Source organism: Cricetulus griseus, chromosome 7 (assembly GCF_003668045.3).
Source record: "Cricetulus griseus strain 17A/GY chromosome 7, alternate assembly CriGri-PICRH-1.0, whole genome shotgun sequence".
NCBI classification, from domain to species: Eukaryota; Metazoa; Chordata; class Mammalia; order Rodentia; family Cricetidae; genus Cricetulus; species Cricetulus griseus.
Window position 1 is genome coordinate 114,785,579 of NC_048600.1, and position 16,281 is coordinate 114,801,859.

Consider the following 16,281-nt stretch of genomic DNA (forward strand, 5'->3'; position numbering starts at 1 on the left):
CTCAGGTGTGCCGAATGCAGAACTGTCTTCCATCAGAGCTGCCAGGCTGTGGTGAGGAAGGGCTGTCCCCGCTGTGCCCGCCGGCGCAAGTACCAGGAACAGAACAGTGTCAGCTAACCCTGCTATCCTGCCCTTCCGAGGCCATCCAACTGGGTTTGTCGTCAGCCTAGGCTTCTCTGTCTCCCTGTAAGGAAGACTCTCAGGTGTGCCCAGAGCTCTTGCCTCCAGAGAAGGTCCAGGAGTCTCAGTGATGCCCCATGGCCCCTTCTAACCCTTCTGCTCCAGGAGGTGGGGACCACCAGGTGCCTCTGCACAGGGCCTGTCATTGGCAGGCCTGGCTTGTTTAGTTGTCATGGCACCTCCATTAGGGCTGTTCATACACTGTGGAAAAGAGGCTTGGTGAGCACTTTCAACTCACATTCCTGATTAAAAGGTCTAGTTTTTTAAGGTGAGTTTCCCCCCTTCATATTTAAACAGAAAATATTTTTTTATTCTTGACCCTACCCAAGTCACTAAGAAATGCGACCCTTCATCCAAGCAGATGGGCAAGAGCAGCCCCAGCCCAGAGATAGGCATGGGACTGAGTGGACAGGCCTTTCCTTTGTCCTCTCTGGCACATACTGCCAAGAGTGTGTTATGTGCCAAATAGCCCATCACTGCAGGACTGGTCAGTTTCAGCCCCATCTTCCCCTCCCATCTCTGTGCTCTCACCTGGAAAATGTCCCCTTCCTCTGTCAGAGTCCCTGGCTCCTTTCTGGCTTGGGACAGGGGGATGACCAGCACCAGCACTGTCAGCACTTTGAGCCTTCCTTGTTCAGAAAGTCCCTGGTCTTGCCAACCTCATCCCCATGCCCTCCTTAGTCCTACATAGATGGTAGAGCTAGCCCTGCCAGGGTAGAGCAGGCTAGACACCAGAGAGGCTCCAAGCTCCAAACTGGAGAAGAGGCACCATCCTTTGGCTACAGAGAGGTAGAGGGATGTGCCTAGAAGCTGCCCTGTAGAAGCTTCATCAGCCCTAGTCTCCCAAAGCCCTGCGTTCATAAACCTTCAGTTTTTACCTTGCCCAGCAGGACACTGCAGTTCCCAGTTGAGCTCCCTAGAAGCAGGGTTACCCTTAAGAGGCTCTTGGGCTGGTGTAGCATCCCAGAATTGTTAGCAAGGTCATGTTCATAGCCTTGAGGCATTTAGGAGAGTAGCTATGTACTATGCTATCCTCACCTCTCCTGGACCCCACAGCCCTTCTGGCCATCCCAGAATATTCAACTTAGAGCCAGTGGCCTCAGGTGGAATGGAGGGCCTCCCTGGAAATGTGCCTCTCATGTCTAGAGAAGAGGTTTCCCCTCCCTCCCTGAGCTGAGTAAGCTGACTCACCTCCTGAAGCTTACAGAATTGTGCAATAGACCAGAGGAGGCAGGTGGCAAGTGGCAGAGGCTGCCTGCCACAGTTCGTCTGTCCCCATCATGGAAGGCGTGCTCTCCAGTGGTTGGGAAACCAAAGCTTTCAGAACCACGCAATGTATCCATATCTTCACCCCACAGCCAGCATTAACACTTCTCCCAAACCACAGCCTGATCAGAGTCTCCTTGCTTTGGATCTTGAATGGGTAGGAGTCAGTCCCTTGTGGGCTGAGAGTATTCCAGAACCCGCCTGCCTGAGGCAGCCAGAGCCCTTCCACTGCCTGGATTGTACCCTTTGCTGAGCTGCTGATGTGCTCAAATGAGTCACTTTACCTGCCACCAGAAGAGCTCACGTGAACCTCAGCAGTGCCCACACTAGTTCAAAGATTTTTTTTTTTATGCAATATTCTGACAAGTGGGCCTTGACAATATGGAGAAGGAACTGCTTCTGTGGTATTTGACTGATTTTGCAGTAAAGAACTGGTCTTTCTAATCAAAGTGTGGCTTCTGAATCTCAATCCTTTGACTGCTGGGGAAAACACCAGCCATCCCACCCACTCCCCTTCATCCTATTGGGGATTTTAGGGCCCATGGAGCACACTTGCCAGCCAACGCGGCAGGGGAGAAGAGGTAAGTGACAGAATTTAGGTTGCCCTAGGTGGAGGTGATAGCCTTTCAGATTTACACCACTGGACTGTAATAGCTGAAGCTCACTTTTCCACCTTAAATGCCTGAACACACACACACACACACACACACACACACACACACACACACACCACACACACACACACACACACACACACACACACACACACACACCCTTGTAAAAGCTTAGGAATCTGGGTGTGGAGAGGGGCTCAGAGAGGGCAATCGAGAAGGGCAAGCCCTGGCTTCTGGACTCATGGATTAAAGGCTCAAGAACCTGTGTGCTGCTGGCCTTCCCCTGAGGTTCCAGGAGAAGCCCCCCACTGCCCATGCAAGAACAAAAGAAGGAAACAGACTAATTCCTAGGGAAACCAGGTTGCAGAAAAATGGGACAGAAAAAGACAACATCTAGGGCTACGTTTCCTGACCTGGAGGACCTTCAGCCAGTGAGTGGGGTGCTCCTTGGTCATCTATGAGCCAGATTCTCCAGGGGCCTAAAGAAAGAGAAGAGGAACTGGGTTTGGAGCTTGGGGGGGTGGTGCGGGGGGGGGGGGGGGGAGTAGGAGAGGAGCCTGACTCTTGAGCTGATGCTGTCCATCCTTGGCTCAGGCTCTCAGGCTTTCCACCTTCAGCACAGTGCCTCTGAGGGCAGCTTCTGCTTTCGCCCCTGGTCTAGAGGGGGATGGGAAAACTGGCGTTCTCATCCCCAGAAAGCACCTCCTATAATAAAAGCAACAACGAATAATAAAGTGTGTGTGCATACCATCATTGTGTTTGGTGGATGTCATTTAACTTTCCCAGCAAGCCTATGGGGTAATGAGGGGAATTGAGACCCAATAACTAAAGGCCCGCTTGTGGCAGAGTTGGGCATCAGACTGCTGTATCCCAGACAAGGGTGGAGGGACAGAGTTCATTCAGTCTCTTTTTGTGCCGTGTGCCTTCTCTGATGTATCTTAAGATACCCAGCACAGTGGACTCATTGGTGGGCAAGACTAACAAAGCCAAAGATACAGAATGGGAATTCAAGAAAATATGGGAGTGGGTGTGTCCAGCCGAACCCTCAGCCCTGGAGGGACATAGGCCTGGTGTCCAGGTTCCCTTGTCTGCTCAGGAGCCTTAAGCAGCTCCTGGGTGGAGCACCTAGTTGGACCCCACGCTTTTCTTGGAAGCCAGAGAGAGTAAGTACTCTGGTGCTGGGGCTTGCCCTTGTCAGAAATCACAGGCACAGCCCAGAGTGGTAAGGCTGCTTTCCCAAGAAGCAGGTAATTCCCAAGATGCCAGGATCCTGGAACTATACCCAGGCTGCCCGCCGAGTACTGGATGGTGACACTGTTCCCCCTACGACGATGAGGGTCAGTGGGAGTGGAATCTGGTCAGAAGTTGAGAGAAACTGCCTCCCCCGCAGATCTCCATCCAGGCCCGGCCGCCTCCTCCCCGGATCAGGTGTGGCCCAGGATCGCAGGGAAGGAGGGGGAAGGGTGGCGTCTTTGCTCCTAGAGCTCTGGCTCGGCCCAGAGGGGACAGGAAGCCAGGACACCGGGGATTGTCTCTTGCAAGCACAGCCCAGCCCCAGCCTGGGAGGAAGTTCTGCTGAGCGCTCTCCGCCGGTTATATTGTTGAACAGGAAACTGGGCACTGCGGGAGCAGGGCCGTGGAGCAGGCAGCACCGGACGCGGACCCCACGCGCGCGTCTGCCGGGACAAGTGGAAGCTAGGCCAGCCAGCGGGCGAAAGTTCTGAGGTGCCCGGGCCGGGCTGGACTGAGGGAGGGGTGGTAGTGGGGAGGACGATGCTGGGTCGTGGGAGGGCGAGAAAGGTGCCCCAGGTAACCCTCCCCACCCTGGAGCCCCGCGCACTGCCTGCCCTTCTTGCTGCACTGGGACTAGAGCCGAGCGAGCCTGGAGGAGGGCCCAGAGGCCAGATCCCCTGGGAGGAGCGTTAGGCGTGGGGCGAGAGGGGAACCAGCCGGAGTCCCCCAGTGCTGATTTAGGCATTGGTGACGCTATGGCGAAGGGTGACAGGGCAAAAGATGCAGGAAACCTACTGGCTAAGGGTGCGTTCTTGCTTCCAGGGATCCTTCCCGCTCTCGAATCCCTCCCCTTCTCTTCGCTCTCCCGGATAAAGAAAGGGTCTGAGGCACAGGTCCCCTTGCCACACAACCCGAGACACTGAGCTCCTGTGAGCCTCTCTGCAAGGGAGCTCTGATTTTTCCAGGCCGGGATGGGCTGTGCCTCAGCTGAGAGGGCGGAGGTGCGCCAGGAATGGGTAGTGCTCTGAGTCTGTCTGCAAAGGGCTCGCAGTTCGTGATTCAGGGTGCAAATGGCCTCGCTCAGAATGTGCGTGCCGGGACGAGACAACCATCTCCAGGCATTCTCAAGAGCATCGCGCCCGCGAAACGCAGGGTCAAAGGCAGCAAACTCCTCCGGGGATGGAGGGGAGAAGCAGGACCTATTGACTCTTGAGCTCCGCTCGCGATCAGTCAGCACCCTTTCCACGGCAGCTCCTCCCTCGTGCCTTTTTTTTTTTTTTTTTTTTTTTTTTTTTTTTTTGAGATCCAGTCTCTCACATCTCCCGGCACAGGGATGATGGCTGGCTCCTTCTCACCCTCCCAGACAAGCTGGATTGGGGATTGGGGACAGCCCTACTGAGCATGGGTCTCCTCTCTTCAGCTCTGTTCTGCGCCGTTCCTTCAATCTGTCCTTGGAAGTCCCGCCCACAGAGATGCTAGAGACCTCATCGGCCACCCTCCGCCAGCCCCGCCCATCCAGCCCATGGGCACCCTGAGACCCTCCCAGGTAACGTGAGTGCGTGGGGTCCTGGGGAAGGGGGCGTAACCCGAGTGTCCACACTCTCAGGATTTGCTCGCCCAGCCCTGGTCTAATGTGATACCTCCTCCCGGGCTCAGGGTGCTCAGTGACTCAGTTCACACCTTTTCCCCCATCAAAGAATTCTTGAAAACAAGAAGTCACCCTCAGCAAGAGGATGGACTCCCCGCTGCTGGTCCCCAGGCCACCTTGTAGGACAGTAAACAGAGTGGTCAGTACTTCCGCAGTAGGCTTCACTTTGTTAAAGGCACACAGAATCCTCCCTCTACCCCCTACATCAGGCACCAGACTGAGCAAGCATTGGGCGGGGGTGGGGTGGCTTTATAATAGTCACTCCAAAGAACTTTAGGGGACCCTGGTGATGCTATCGCAATGCATTCTTTAGGAGCTACTCTCCCGGACAGGCAGGCAGCGTAGGGAACCCTATTCAGGTGCGCACACCAGGAAGCCTCCCCGGTTGGAGGCCGCCTTGGGAGCTGGAGTGAGTGCAGGGGGCGGTGCCGGCCGCGCTGGGCGGGCGGGACTCCTGGTTCACGTGTGCCGCGACGCCACTGGGAAAGGAAAGAGAAACCCAGAGAACCGGTTCTCCAGCCTTAGCTGTCCAAGCCCCTTCGTCAAAGTCCCTGGGCTAAGCAAGGCAGGGACACCCCAAAGGAAGAACAACTTGGGGGCTGCCCCAGGGCCTGTGCCCCAACGCGAACCTCGCCCGCCCGGAGCGCAGGCTCCTAAAGGGAGGGGGCAGGCACTTAGGGGCTCTCCACCGGCTCCCTGCAGGCTGGAGGCGTCAGGGTGGGCGGGACGGGGACGGGGGCGGGGGAGCGGCGGGAAAGGGACCTTAATTCACAATTCGCCGACCCGGAAAACGAGGCTCAGTCCGCCGTCAGGCAAATGTGCTATCTACCTTGCAGTCCCCGCAGGTCTATGAGCCAAGGTTTCCCGGAGGGAGAGTAAAGTTAGTTCCTATCGTCCTCAGTTTCCTCGCCGTGGGATCGCAGCGGGACGACACACATCTCACAATCCACGTCCCAGAATGGAGCCTTAAGAATGAGAGCTTTGGAGATGATTTTATCCAAGTCCCCAATTCAGAGATGGAAAAACTGAAGCCCGGATGCCCTGGGCAAGGGCAGGAGAGGGACTGGAACCCTTGTCTTTGAGCCCCAGGCGCGGTGCTCTTCCCGGCTGCACGGTCGGCCCTGACTTCGGCGGCTCCTCTTCTGGTTACCCGCAGGGAGGCGCGGTGGCCGCGATGGCGGCGGACGTCGAAGGGGACGTGTACGTGCTGGTGGAGCACCCCTTTGAGTACACCGGCAAAGACGGGCGCCGCATCGCCATCCAGCCCAACGAGCGCTACCGACTGCTGCGCCGCAGCACGGAGCACTGGTGGCACGTGCGCCGCGAGCCCGGGGGTCGCCCTTTCTACCTCCCCGCGCAGTACGTGCGCGAGCTGCCAGCACTCGGCGACCCGGCCCCGGCCCCGGCCCCGCAGCCTTCCGCGCCGCAGCCGCGCCCGGCGATCCCGGAGCCTCTGGCCTATGACTACCGCTTCGTGAGCACCACCCCAGTGGGCGCCGATGGGTCCTCCACCGAGCCCCGGGGCCGCGCCAGCTCCCTAAGTGGCCCCGCGCGACAGCGCGTCGGGGGTCCGCGCAGCAGCCTGGCGCCGGGAGGTCCCGCCTGCCTGTACGTGCGGCCCGCAGCGCCCGTACGACCCGCGCAGTCCCTGGACGACTTGGCGCGCGGCGGCACCGCGCCCCCTGCCGGCCTCCTGGGCAGCGCCGGCCGCTTCAAGGCCTCCAGCGTGGCGGGCTCCTGGGTTTGCCCGCGGCCCCTGGCGCGCAGCGACTCCGAGAACGTCTACGAGGCCATCCCCGACGTGCGCTGCTGCCCTCCGCGGGAGGAGAGACCCAAGCAGGTAGGACGCCGCGAGCGAGGGCACGGGAGGGGAGGTCACAGTCTCGGAGAGCCCAAAGGATTTCTTGACTGAGGTCGTCGTTTGTCCCTTCGTCGTGAATATTCAGGTTTTCGTGCAAAATTGCAAATGGACTTGATTGCTGGGTGCTGTCCCGAACCCTGCCGGGAGATGAACTAACCTAGGACAGGCCCGTGCACCGAATAACGTCCCTAAAATGCCACTCTGACTCTTGTTCCCCTTTAGAAGCTCGAGGTGGAGGTCGGGTCAGATGAGATGGTAGACGGGAAGGTCGAGCATCTGCTTCTCTTTGAGGCAATTTCCAGTATTTCGGTTCCTGTGAAACAAAACAAAACTCTTTATGGGCCTTTTTTTTTTTTTTTCGAGTTCAGTTACAGAGAGATCTCTCTTTCGGAGTCCGATTGTGTTTATCTGAGACATAGGAAAACAGCGCGTTTTTAAACACTTGTAGCCTCGGAATCCTCTTGCTGCGTCCTGTCATCTTAAACTTTAGGGAGAGATGGCCTGCAGGAGGAGGGGGGATACCCCCAGTGGGTTAACATCTGCCATTCGCTGTGGCATTACCCACAACTCACTTCCTCTCTCAGGCACTGAGTCCCGGGTGCCCTCACCCAGGAGGTGCGACCCCATGGGCCAGCTACTTGGCCTTGTGGCTTGTCCTTGCGGCAGAGTTCAGGTTTTGCGGCTACTGAAACTCGAATTTGACTCTGCTGGGTCACCTGCCAGTTGCTGACGAGCTCGGTGTCCTCGTAAGTAAACAATACCCAGTGAGGCGTGGAAGCGCTTGGCACCAGCCAGGGGGAGCAGCTAGGGTCCCGCTGCCTCGGCGCTGGCAGCTGCTTTGAGCCTCTGCGCTCAGGTTTCCGAGGATCACCCCTCCTCCTGGTGGCCACTTCGGAGAACAACACTCAGCCGGCTTAAGTATCTGTGGCCGATCAATAGTCGTTCTGTTTATCCCCCAGCCCAGGCGTCCGTCCGTGGTATAGACGGCTAAACGCCCGCCCGTGCTTGGTTCTCCGGAGCCCTTGAGCTGGCTCCCTTCCTCTAAAGAACTCCCGGATCTTCCCATGAGTTCCTTATCTGTGGTAAATGGCCCCGTGTGCTGAATTCTGGCCAAGGGATTGCTCACACTGTGTTAAGAAGTGAGGAGCTGCAACACCTTCTCCTATGAACCAGGACTATGAAAGTCTGTCCAAAGGCCGTTATCCAGGCTCTGGGACCAAACAGAAAAACTATCCCCCAGATGCTAGAATCTCCTGGGAAATCTCAGCTACCAGAATCCCTGACCTTTCTCCATCCTTCCTCCAGCTCCCTGCGGGTTCCCAGGTGTGAGTAGTTTGGGACGCAGTTGAGGGTGGTCTGGTACTGACACAGAAGGAACCAGTAAGTCTGCCAAAGAGCTGGATGCTGGGCAGATAGGCTGCTGCTGGCTCTCATTAACTCTGTGGCCCTGCTTGCTCCCGTGTGCTGAGTATAACAATAGCACATTCTCTGCTGACACCCTGTCCCCAGCAGACTGTAGGGATGGTGAATTTGTTCTCCCTTGGGAAGGAAACCCCACCCCTGCCCTTCCTTGTCCCAGGCAGCATGGGAAAGAATTTCCTGAAAGGTGAGCATGGCAATTTTCCAGAGGGCATAGATGCGCGCGCGCACACACACACACACACACACACACACACACACACACACACACACACACATCCCTGTTGCTGGCAGTTTCTTGTCCCACCATGTCCTGCCACACTTCAGCCCCAAATAAACACACGGATGCTATATTAATTATAGAACTACTGGCCGATGGCTAGGGCTTCTTATTGGCTATCTCTGTCTTCATTATTAAGCCATAACTAATAATCTATGCATTTCTACATGGCCTTATCTTACCAGAGAACGCCTGGCGCATTCTCCTCCCAATCTCCACATGGCAACTTTCCGAGATCCCTCTCTGCCTACCTTTCCCAGGATTCTCCTCATCTCCTAGTACTGCCTATCTTCCTGCCTCTACTGGTTATTGGCCAAATAGTGTTTTACTCATCAACCAATAAGAGAAACATATATACAGAATGACACCCCCCATCATATCCCCTGCTCATACTCCAAGTTACTCACACTCCCCACCCTCACTCTTACCTCCTCACAGCCCTCAGCCGTGACCCCCCAAGTCCATCTGCTTACTCTTGCTTGTTCATTAGGCATGAATTGATCAGATACCTCCCAAGTGCCCCAGTGAGCCTTCAGACCTAGGGATGATGATAGCACAAAAAAACAGCCCTGAGAGGTACCCTGCCTGGGATAGTACCCCCATGGCAGACAATAGATACTCCTGTCCCACGTAGTTCAGGCGGTGTGGAGCTATGCTGAGGGGGCTGTGGAGCAAGAGCGGAGGAGAGGTGTGGACAGGCCTTCACGGAGGTTTCATAGTTCTGTCTTAACCCACGGTTTGCACTGGCTGTGGTATCTACCATCATGCAGGGCTTTGTGGGAATTTGGACTTTATCCTGCACCTCCTGGAAGGCTCGTAGTAGGGAAGGGGGCGGGCTTGAGAAGGTCTCCTGTGCTCAGGGCTATAATACGTGGTGATAATGGGAGGGTCACAGAGTCTGAGGCCAGGGAAGAGCAGCTGGGCGGCTGAGGCCTAGCTTGCCACTCACACTGGTAGGCAGGCAATGACACTATTTCAGAGGCATGGGGTAGAGAAAAATGGGGTGCACCTGAATATAACTTACAAAAGGAGGAAAAGAGGAACTCAGGGGGAAACAAAGGTACCAAAGAGGATAAGCAGAAGCCTAAAAGCCAAGACGAATGCGCAGAAGTTCAAGTTAGACAAAGGCCATGGGACATTAGGTGACATGGCCACCAGAAGGCCAGCTTGTCAAGGGACTGCAGAAGACATTGTGTGTCAGGAGCTGAAGGGGATGCCGAGGGGAGGCAGACGGCAACTGTTAGGTAGACGAGAGGGAGGTACGCTGTGGTCAGGGTGAGAGGGTGAAATGATCAAGGTATCCCAAAGTCTAAGTCACCGGACAAGGCCAGAGCGAGGAAGGCAGAGGCAGAAGGAATGGGGGTGATGCTGAGGCAGGAGGGGCAGGAGGGGTGCTGAGTCTGGAGGATAGAGCTGGGCAGGCTGAGGCAGGAGGAGGGATGGTTAGACTGGATCCCTGGGAGAAGGGAGTGACTGGAAACCAGAGCAAAGGTGTGAACCACGAGGTGTCAAAGGTGAGAGGGGATCAGATGGGTGTGTCCATATATCAGCTCTGTCCTTCAGGCAGGCCACCCAGCAGGCATACCCAGAGAAGAAGGGAGCCTGTACCACATTTAGTATTTCGTGTTCACAGCTCATGCAAGTACTCCACACTACATCTGGGGTATGCTGGTCACGGAGCTGGACACAATGGACCCAAGGTGTAGTAAGACACAGCCCCAGGGACTAACAGTCCAATGTCCTCTCACTCAGAGGCCTGCACACACAGCTCAGCGCCTAGCAGCTCAGAAGGAAGCATGGGACACCCTTTTGTCTCCAAAACAAACAGGACCATAGAGGAAGTGTGTTCAGATCAGACCCAGGCCTCCAGACTCCAAATCCCACCCTAGCCGGGCAAGTTTAGATTCAGGGAAATGGCCTTCAGAGGTGGCTAGCCTTGTTCCTCTGGGCCAGAACAGTGCGGGGCAGAAGACAAGCAAATCCACTTTTTCTGAGCACAGTGCCCAGCCCTGCAATCCTTCAGCCATCACTGCAGACATCCAGGTTACAGCAGGGAGATTAGATAGTCAGGAGGCCACAGCCAGAGCTCCTGACAGGGTTAGGCCCACACAGGAAGCCAAGAGACAAAGAGGCCTCTGGGGCCATGTCTGTAATCCCAGCTCCTCGGGAGGCTGAGAAAGTAGGATCCCATTTTCAAGGGTCCTTGGGCTACAGAGTGACTACAAAGCCAGTCTGGAGCACTTAGTGAAACTATCAAAATAAAGGGTAAAAAGAGAGCTGGGATGTATACAGCTTAGTCCACACCTAGAATGTTTAAGACTCAGGGTTCAATCCCCAATGCTGCCCTCCCCCTGTGGCCTCTGGCCTCCTTAGCTAGTAGATTTAGGGGTGTGGTCAAAATGCCGGCCTTAGTCTTGGAGGTGGGAAGGCCCAGGGCACAGATGGACTAGAGCCCGCCCCTGTTGCCTGGGCATTGGCTACTGGCAGGACAGGTTACAGACCTTGCTGGGAACTTATGCAAACAGCCCGGAGGCACTGCTCCTGAGAGCTTGGATCTAGTCGGAACTAGAAGAAGCCCCCTGGGCCCTCCCATCTGAGCCTCAGGAACTGTGAGTGATCCCTCCCGGGTATTGGGATTCCTGGGGAAGACTCACTGGCCTCCCTCCTGAGTTCCCCACCTGAGCCCTCCCTGTCCTGTATACTTCCTGGGACAAACGTCTCAGGGACAGACCCAAGCAACCTTGAAAAACTGGGGAATCAATAAAGCAGGGAGTAGAGGCCAAATTAGGGAGATCCAGTGAGATGTCCCTGTCCTGTCCCAGGTCGCTCACATCCCCCCCCCACACACTCCACCCCACCTCACCCCACCTCACGTCTACCCAGTCTCCTAACAGTGATTCTGGGTGGCTCAGCTGGTCTCTCTATACCCGTCCTGGTCTTTTCCTTCCTGTTGACCCAGGGGTCCCAGGACCTAGCCCCTGGCTAGGGGGAGAGCAGAAAGAACAGGTCCATCCCCCGCTCCTGCCCCCCAGCCTTACCTACCTGGTTACTCAGAATGCTCCTACTCACTGCCTTCACCCCTGCAAGCTGGGTGGCTATCCTGTGTCCTCTAGATCCTAGAGGGCTGAATTCTTGCTCATTCTTGGTCTCCAGTTGCCTTTAACCTCTTAGCCTTCAAGCTGTATCTCAGGACCAGCTCACTCCTGCCCCTCCCATCCGAACTCTGGACTTTCCTTTTCCCTACCCTCTGTTCAAGAGTGGGAGAGAGGGGGACAGTCCTCAGTGCCAAATGTCAGCTGGATGGGTGATCAGTGCTGGATCCTGAGGTTCAGGAAGGCCCACGGTCGTAGTAGCCGGTAGTCGGGAATGTGCTCCAGGCTCCATGCCAGAAAAGGGTCTGGGCTGGTGAGCAAGAGGACAGTGGCCGTTGGTTGATGTCTGGGGAGCTGGAACAGCTAGGCCTGTGGGCCTGGGGCATAAGAATGCCTGGTTAAATTTAGGAAGTTCTGTTTCTAAATTGAGGAAGGACTGTGATGTGGAGGGGATTCCCAGATCTGCTCCTGGGGGTCCCTACTCTGCACCTTTTTATTCTGGCTGGAGGTCTCCTGTGAGACATACAGGTCTCTATCTAATCCTGGACCCCAGCCTCCCTCCTCCTCGTCCCTAGGCAGGAACATTCCCTAGCCTGTTTGAATGTGCGAATTACTGTACCCTCCCTGGTAAAATGATTTGACCACCTTTTAAATGCTGGGGTAACAGGAAATTGCCATCTATTTCTGCCAAATTTGGGGTCCTCTTCCAGCATCTGCTTCCCCAGTCTTCCCTGTTGGGAGTTTGCCACAAGGCAGTTCAGTAGGCTGATGGGGGAAGGCCTCTCCTGTGGCTGTCACTCATTAAGTCAGAAATGGTGAGAACTGTATTGCACATCAGGAAGGCAATGAGAGAAGCCCCGGTTGCAGGTAGCTTATTGTCCAGGAGGCAATACACACCAACAAACGTACCGTCAGGAGCTGTGTGTCAAACACATCCCCAAGGTGCCATAGAAGGTGTTAGAAGCTGCCTCTCTGCAGTGATGGGATTGGCAGATAACATCTCAGAATGCTTCCTGAAGGAAGAAAGTGGTATCACAGATAGTCATAAAGGTTTCTGTAATTTCTTCCTGTGAAGCCTTCTAGAACAGAGCACTTTCCTAAGACAGCTTTCCCCCATCATTGTCAGTAACAGTCTATTCCAGGTTTTTGGGTTTTCTCATACTAGTTGACTAGTTAATTTTAGCTTTTTGACATTTTATTAGGAAAGTATTCATTTTTCCATAGATTTGCAAAATTTCCACTTCTGAAATTTAGTATAAGCTGGAAGAGATAGCACACACCTGTCGTGCTAGCATTTGGAAAGCTGTAGCAGGAGAGTCACAAGGCCAGAGCCAGCCAAAGCAGTGTACCAAGAACTCATCTCAAAAACAAAGAAAAGCCAGGCCAATTGCTTATCTCTTAGCAGGAACATTCATTCATTTGACAGCTGATTGCTTCTGCTGGATTTTGTTGAGTCTGGATTTTATTGCCGTGTTTTGCACTTCTTGTTTAGCCTTGTGTCTTCCCCCTGGGGGGTGGGTTGTGATTGGCTTCCCTTTTCTTCTGTCATACTTTCCATTTTATCCGTGGCTTCTGCCTCCATCCTGGCATCCCTAACTAGAGTTCTACACCCTGTCTTGACACTTATTGGACCTGCTGCGAAGCACACTCTGTATTGTATGTATATCATTTCCTTTATGTTTTCTTTCGCTTAAGAGTTAGTTCTCCCGAATGGGTCCATGGGTTTATCTTTTTTCCTATCCTTTTGTAGTTGTGCTATGACATTGGAGAGAATTTCCTCTGCTTGTACTTGAGCCCACAAATTTGAATCTGGTGGTGAATATCTTTTATTCAGTGAGTACAATATATTTCCAAGTCCTTTTTAACTCTCCTTACTTGATCTAACTCTCCTTAAGAGTTCCCATTTTTTGTTTAAGTTGTGATTGCATTGACCAGCCCTTCCTTCTGGTAATAGTCTTGAATTTTTTAATGGAGCTATGTATGCAGGATTTTTTAAAAATAATTCCCCCCGAAACACAGCTTCTCTGTGTAGCCCTGACTGTCCTGGAACTTACTATGTAGATCAGACTGGCCTTGAACCTGAGATCCCCCTGCCTCTGCTACCCTAGTGCTAGGATTGAAGGTGTGCACCACCAGCTTTAAAATAATATTTTAAATTTTATTTTATGTGCACATTTGTCTGTGAAGTGCATCAGATCCCCTGGAACTGGAGTCACAAACAGTTGTAAGACACCCTGTAAGTGCTGGGAATTGAACTCAGGTCCTCTGGAAGAGCAGTCAGTGCTCTTAACCATTGTGCCATTTCTCTAGCCCTAAAATAGTATTTTAATATCTGTGTATGTAGTAAAATTTTCACATGCACCACTCCTGCTTTTTTGCCTGATTTCTGTTGGCCACAAGTCACAATCTCTATTCTCTGTTTTGTTTTCTTCCAGTTTCATTATAAAAAGACAAACTAATATGAATAAAAATTGGATAACTTCTTTTTTTTTTTTTTTTTTGAGATAGGGTTTCTCTGTAGCTTTGGAGCTTGTCCTGGAACTTGTTCTGTAGACTAGGCTGGTCTTGACTTACAGAGATATGCCTGCCTCCTCCTCCTGAGTGCTGGAACTAAAGGTGTGAACCACCACCATCCGGCTGGGTCTTAAGTGTCTCCTACACAGAGAAAGTTATAGGTTTGTGTACAGTGACATATGTCTTTTAAAAATTATTATTTTATGTGTATTGGTATTTTACATGAATGTATGTCTGTGCACCATGGGTGTACAGTGGCCAGAAGAAGTCATTGGGTCCCTTGGAATTGGGAGTTGCTGATGCTCGTGAGCTGCCATGTGGTTTCTGGGAAATGAACCCAGGTCCTCTAGAAGGCAGCCAGTACTCTTAGCCATCTCTCCAGCCCCTATAATTTTACTTTTAGTTGACATAGCAGTCATATACATTTGTAGCACACACAGTGAGATTTCCATACATGTATAAAAAGTATGATTGGTGTAACCATATTGATCATCACAGACAGTCATTATTTCTTTTAATGGGGACATTCAAAACTGTCTCTACTAGCTATTTTTAAATATCAAACATAGGTGCTCTTCAGTGCTCTAGAGTGCAGAAGTTAATTCTTCCATCTACCTGAGCCATTAGACCCACTAACGATTCTTCTCTGTAACCCCTCATACACACACCTCCCAAGTTCTGGCAGCCACCATTTTGTGTTCTGTTTCTTCAAAGCCAACTCCTCAGTTCCCACCTTGACGTGGAACACACACTGTTTGTTGTCCCATGCCTGGTTTGTTTCACTTAACACAGTGTCCTCCAGTTACATTTATGCGTGTCTACAGAATTTCACTCTACGGTGGCTTTGTAGTATTCCATGGTGTTTAGTTTTCCATTGTGTGTCTTCTTTATTCACCCACTGGTGGACAATTAGGTTGGCTCTGTGTGTTGGCGCTTGTAACAGAGCTACAATGATGGTGGTAGTGCAGATGTCTTCTTAACATACTGACTTCAATTTATTTGAATATATTCCCATGATGAGGTGGCTGCTGTGTATGCAGTTCTATTCCTAGCTTTTGGGGGAACACCCACATGGATTTGCATACTGACTATGCTATTTACATCTCACATACGTGCTACAGGGGAATTCTGATTTCCCGATATCTCACTAGCATCTGTTACCTTATTTCCCTAGATTTTAAAATTTATGTGTATGTGTGTGTGCCTGTGTGTTTATGTGCACCATTCTCATGCAGATGCCAGCAGAGGCCAGAAGAGGGCATCAGATCCCTGGAACTAGAGTTACAGGCAGGCGTGAGCTGCTTAGTGTGGGTGCTGGGAACCAAACTTGGATCCTCAGAAAAGCAACACCGCTCTTCACTGCTGAGCCATCTCTCCAGCCTCCATTTATTACCTTTAGTTTTATAAATTTTCTTTTCAACTTCAATTTTATTTTCAGTGCTAGAGATCAAATCCTGTCTAGATGTTTTGTTTTTAACCAGACACCGTATCACTTACTTGTGTCTGTTACACTCTGGAAACCGAGGCACAAGGATCATTTGAACCCAGGAAATTGAGACTAGTCCAAGCAACCTAGTAAGACTTAGGCAGGTGTGGTGCATACCTTTAATCCCAGCACTCCAGAGGCCGAGGCAGGTGGATCTCTGTGAGTCTGAGGCCAGCCTGGTCTACAGAGTCAAGGATCCATAGTAAGACCCTGTCACAAAACAAAACAAAAGGCCCTGTCTCGGCCTTGCAATTTAAAAAGAAAAAAAAAAGATTTCTTTAATGACATTTATGTAAAGTCCAGCAGTTTGCTACTCAGACTCAGTACTTTGGAAGACTGAGGCGGGAGGATTGAAAAATGGAGGGTAACTTTGGCAACTAATCAAGACTGTCTCAAAATTAAAAAAAAAAACAAACTAGAATGTAGCTGATCAGTAGAGCCCTTGCTTAGCCTCCAAGAAGCCTTGAGTTTATTCCCAGGTGCCACAAAAAATAAAATAAAATATCAAAAGTATTTTCATTTATTTTGTGGCTTTTAAATTTTGATGCTGTATTATAGACTTAGTTAAACTGTTACAAATGTACTAAGATTTTATGTATATACACACAGTCATGTGTCACTTACCATGAGAACACATTCTGTGAAATGCATTGTAAGGTAGTTTCATTGTCTTATGGGTGTCATAGGG

At 52.3% G+C, this 16,281-nt stretch overlaps 2 protein-coding genes across 5 annotated transcripts in view; both read left to right on the top strand.

The window, feature by feature from the left end:
- Window positions 1–1,895, top strand: part of Plekhm1 (pleckstrin homology and RUN domain containing M1) — a 47,842-nt gene extending 45,947 nt beyond the window's left edge. The window contains exon 12 of the mRNA XM_027428046.2: window positions 6–1,895. Coding sequence (XP_027283847.1) covers window positions 6–117 — 112 coding nt within the window. The 3' untranslated portion in view covers window positions 118–1,895. The remainder of the gene's footprint in view (window positions 1–5) is intronic.
- Window positions 1,896–3,646: 1,751 nt separating this feature from the next.
- The window catches only part of Arhgap27 (Rho GTPase activating protein 27), a 29,267-nt gene continuing 16,632 nt past the window's right edge, over window positions 3,647–16,281 (top strand). For 3 of the 4 annotated variants that reach the window (XR_004770867.1, XM_027428043.2, XM_035448077.1), the window contains exons 1-3: window positions 3,647–3,785; window positions 4,714–4,839; window positions 5,778–6,781. Coding sequence is in view for 3 of the 4 variants with exons in the window: in XM_027428043.2 (XP_027283844.1) it covers window positions 5,978–6,781 (804 nt within the window). In the remaining variant the exon portion in view is untranslated. The remainder of the gene's footprint in view (window positions 3,786–4,713; window positions 4,840–5,777; window positions 6,782–16,281) is intronic. The other variant, XM_027428044.2, reaches the window with a different exon arrangement.